The sequence below is a fragment of the Sinocyclocheilus rhinocerous genome, unplaced genomic scaffold (genome assembly GCF_001515625.1).
Source record: "Sinocyclocheilus rhinocerous isolate Xijiao unplaced genomic scaffold, SAMN03320098_v1.1 scaffold509, whole genome shotgun sequence".
NCBI classification, from domain to species: domain Eukaryota; kingdom Metazoa; phylum Chordata; class Actinopteri; order Cypriniformes; family Cyprinidae; genus Sinocyclocheilus; species Sinocyclocheilus rhinocerous.
The window spans coordinates 1,028,154-1,032,345 of record NW_015652428.1 but is presented as its reverse complement, the minus strand read 5'-3'; the positions used below and the strand labels follow the sequence as shown (position 1 = coordinate 1,032,345).

Genomic DNA, 4,192 nt, shown 5'->3' with positions numbered 1-4,192 from the left:
ATGTATGTCTCAAATTTACCTTGTTGGGTAAAGCTGGATCAGCATTTGCCTTCAGCAAAAGTTCAACTGTTTTTGGATCCCCACCCATGACAGCAGCATGAAGAGCTGTAGAACCGTTCTAGATTGCATGATAAAACACACACAGTCACAATCGCACCACTTTTTGGACGTCAGATGATGCTGTCGTACCTTCAGAAGGCCGAGTGAAGGGGAGAACTTGAGGAGCTCCTCGATGACGTTACAGTGGCCTTTATGTGCGCGTGGACAAATTGCACAATTATTGTGTGTGTGTGTGTGTGTGTGTGTGATATATATATTGATACACACACACACACACACACACAAAATAAATAATAATTTAAATAAAAATTTAAACAAAGAAATCATTTTGCAAGTTGTCCATGTAAATTAATATTAATGCAATTTATATATGTAATTTATATAAATGTATATTTAATAAGTGCAGCCTTGAACAGAGCCGTGGAGCCGTCCTTCAGCCAGAAACATGAGAGACTCACGCACCGAGATAATAGAATAAATGAGGCATTTGTCAAACATTTCATGCATTTTTAATAAGCTTCTTTTCTACCTGGCTGAAGAGTTTGATTCAAGCCAGGGTAGAATACGAAGAGATAAGAGGAACAGAATAGAAAAAAAAAAAAAAAAAAGAAGAGAAAAGAAAAGAAACTGGAATTAAATAATTAATAAACAACAATTAATTAAATAATCAAACAGTAATAAAATAAAATTACATTTAAAATAACTAAACATGAAAATAATAAAATGAAATAAAGTAAAATAAAATATCTGGGTAAAAATATGAAGCTATTGGAAATTGAAAAAAAATAAAAAATTAATTTTTTAAACATACTTTTCTATCTGCATCACGGTCTGCGCCTCGTAGCAGCAGAACTTTTACCACCTCGCTTTGTCCCATCTGGGCTGCCATCCAGAGCGGAGCTGTGCCATCCTGACCCAAAAAAACAGAATCAACATGGAGAACAAAAATACATAACAGCAAACCAAACACTACTAACCAAAACCAAACTACAATGCACAAGCCATGAATATAAAGCAGACCTCTCGGGGTTGATTGACTTTAGCCCCAGATGACAAAAGCTGCCGTATTACAGTCACATGACCCTCTTGGGATGCCAAAAATAAGGCCGTTGCACCATCCTGAAACACAGAGGAGATGGTCAAATGTAATGATCAAATGACATATGAAAATGGTATTTAGAGAATATATATATATATATATATAATAAGTGATCTTTCATACATAAAATAACATTACATTAAATTACATTACATTTAAAAATTGATAAACAAATAAATTAATAAATATAATATTTATTCTGAATCAATTAATAAACATAATAAAATCTAATCAAATAAAATAGAAATCAGACAAAATAAAAACCAACCAAATAAATAAGTATTACATTAGACTGAAATAATGCTATAATAAAGAAAAACTAAAATAAATTAATAAATGTAAAAAAAAAAACATCTAATTAAATAAAAAATAATAAAGAATAAAATAAACTTAAAAATTACATTAGATTAAAATAACATTACATTCAATCAAAAATTAAGAATGCATTCAAAATAAATGAATAAATATAATTAATACTATAGAAAATTGAATTAAAAATAAAATGAATGAATAAATAATACATTTAAATACATATATTAGATTAAAAGATTATAAACCAAATTAAACATTTAATTAAAAATAAATGAATACATAATAACTGTAAAAATAATAAAACATAAATAAACAAACAAATAAATATTAGATTAAAGTAACATTATATTAAATCAAAATTAAATGATAAATAAATAAATACATATTACATTAATTACAAATTATTAAACAAATATTTCCACCTAATTATTTGAAAATATTTGGTGTCTCCCAAAGACATGTTTTAATTTAAACTGTGTCTTATCCCGTTCCTAAGAGCAGAGTCTAAACACTGAATCAGCAGAAACCTTAGAGGAACTGGCACAAACATGCATCAGGCTTTTAGAGAGCAAGAGGGAGGAACACGTGTTGACTAACATTGAGCTGGTCGTGGACATTGGCGCCGTTCTTCAGAAGGGTCTCCACCACTTTGGAGTGACCGTGCTGACAGGCTGCGGAGAGCGCCGTGCCGCCATCCTGGAGATCACAAACCAGTCAGTTCTGAATGATCAGATTTATATGATTCTTTTATTTTGGGCTAAAACATACCGCACCTTTGTCCGAAACTCTGTGGATGCTCCAAATTCAAACAGGAGCTTGACAATTTCATTATGGCCCTGCTGTGAAGCAAAGAAGAGGGCGGTGGAACCAGTCTGGAGGAACAGAGACATCATCTGCATCATCATCAGTCCACAAACACACTTCAGCTCTTACACACCCTTAAGAGGAGCAATATTAGCACGTACTACTGCACTATTAACAGCCTGTCACCCTAGCTATATATATTTAGCTCAGACAGAAATAACTTTCACCGCTGCTTATTGCTAGGTGGATGTCAACAGAAATGCTAGTGAGGAAAATAAAATATAAAAAGGCCAAACAAAACAAACAAACAGACAGACAGACAGATATAGATAAATAATACATTAAATTAAAAATAATAGGAAATAATAAAAGAAAATAATAGAAAAATAATTAATGCATGTAATAAAAAAACATTAAATAAAATAAATAATAGAACAAAATAAAAAAAAGAAACTAACAAATAAATGAATGTTGAATGAATAAATGAATTCATATTAGATTAAAATAACATTATGATAAATAAAAAATTAATTAAGAAATATAAAAAACATCTAATTAAATAAAATAAATAAAATAAATAAACAATAATAAATAAAATAAACTAAAATCATTGAACTAGATTAAAATAACTTAACATTAAATAAAACCAAATTAATTACAAATTAATTAAAAATAAAAGCATAAATATAATATGAATGCTTAAATACAAAAATCTAATTAATTATATTAAATCATATATTTGATCATAAATATAATAATTTAAAAAGTGCATAAATATAAAGTATAAATAAAAAATCGAATTAAATATATAAATAATATATTTTATTATAAATATAATAAAAATCGAATTGAATTAAATAAAAATAAAACAAAATGAAGGAATAAAAAAATAATAAATGTAATAAAATAAATAAATATATTAGATTAAAATAACATTATATTAAATAAAATACAATTAAAACAAATTAATAATTATAATAATAACAAAATCAAATTACAATCAAAAATACAATCAAAACAAACATAATCAATTCAATTACAATTAAAAAACCATCTCATCAAAATACCAATATAAGCATGATCCAGACACAAGAGCATCCGTACCTCTCTTTGCAGATTAATATCTGCACCTTGCATGATGAGTTCCCGGACAGACTCATAATGGCCGCTGTATGAAGCCACCATCAATGCTGTGGTGCCATACTGCGAAAACACACAGAACGCATTGTTATACGCCGTACAATCACTCGAACAGTGAAGCATGCAGGAAAGAAGAAGCTCATACTCCATCTTTGCAGTCGGCATCCACTCGGCCGCTGTTCAACAACAGCTGAAGCAAGGCCAAGTTTCCTTTCCTCGCTGCCCAAAACACAGCGTTGGCAAGCGGCGTCTCCTTCTGTCAGACACATAAACAAAACACACCAACACAGACAATCATCATTTCTATGACAGATCACACTATTACCTCGTGTGGACATTAACATGCAGTTTATATTACCATATTTTCGAAAGACTGCTGAATCGATATCAGCATAAATCTTCTTAGTCAACAGGGTCAAAATGAGCAAAGTAATATTGCTTAAAGGGGTCATATGATGCTATTTTAAAGATCATTATTTTGTGTATTTGGTGTAACAGAATATGTTGACATGCTTTAATGTTCAAAAAACACATTATTTTTCAAATACTGTACATTATTGTAGGTCCTCTATGCCCCGCCTCTCTCAAACGCTTAGTTTTCTACAAAGCCCCCTCCTTTGACAAGCGCAGTCTGCTCTGATTGGCCAACTAACCCAGTGCATTGTGATTGGCCGAACACCACAAGCACACGTCGTAAATGTAACGCCCCTTACCATAATCACGAGCTTCATCTTTCAAAATAAATGTAAAGACAGAGCCCGAAAGGGGAACAGAGTC

General features: G+C 30.5%; 1 protein-coding gene across 4 annotated transcripts in view; it reads right to left on the bottom strand.

Annotated features, from left to right (window-relative positions):
- The window catches only part of LOC107715109 (ankyrin repeat domain-containing protein 29), a 6,369-nt gene that overhangs the window by 1,531 nt on the left and 646 nt on the right, over positions 1-4,192 (bottom strand). For 2 of the 4 annotated variants that reach the window (XM_016521173.1, XM_016521170.1), the window contains exons 2-10: positions 3,561-3,671; positions 3,380-3,478; positions 2,245-2,343; positions 2,069-2,167; positions 1,081-1,179; positions 872-970; positions 465-491; positions 190-258; positions 20-118 (exon numbers count right to left, since the gene is read on the bottom strand). In XM_016521173.1, coding sequence (XP_016376659.1) covers positions 20-118; positions 190-258; positions 465-491; positions 872-970; positions 1,081-1,179; positions 2,069-2,167; positions 2,245-2,343; positions 3,380-3,478; positions 3,561-3,671 — 801 coding nt within the window. Of the gene's footprint in view, positions 1-19; positions 119-189; positions 259-460; positions 492-871; positions 971-1,080; positions 1,180-2,068; positions 2,168-2,244; positions 2,344-3,379; positions 3,479-3,560; positions 3,672-4,192 lie in introns of all 4 variants that reach the window. The other 2 variants (XM_016521171.1, XM_016521172.1) reach the window with 2 other exon arrangements.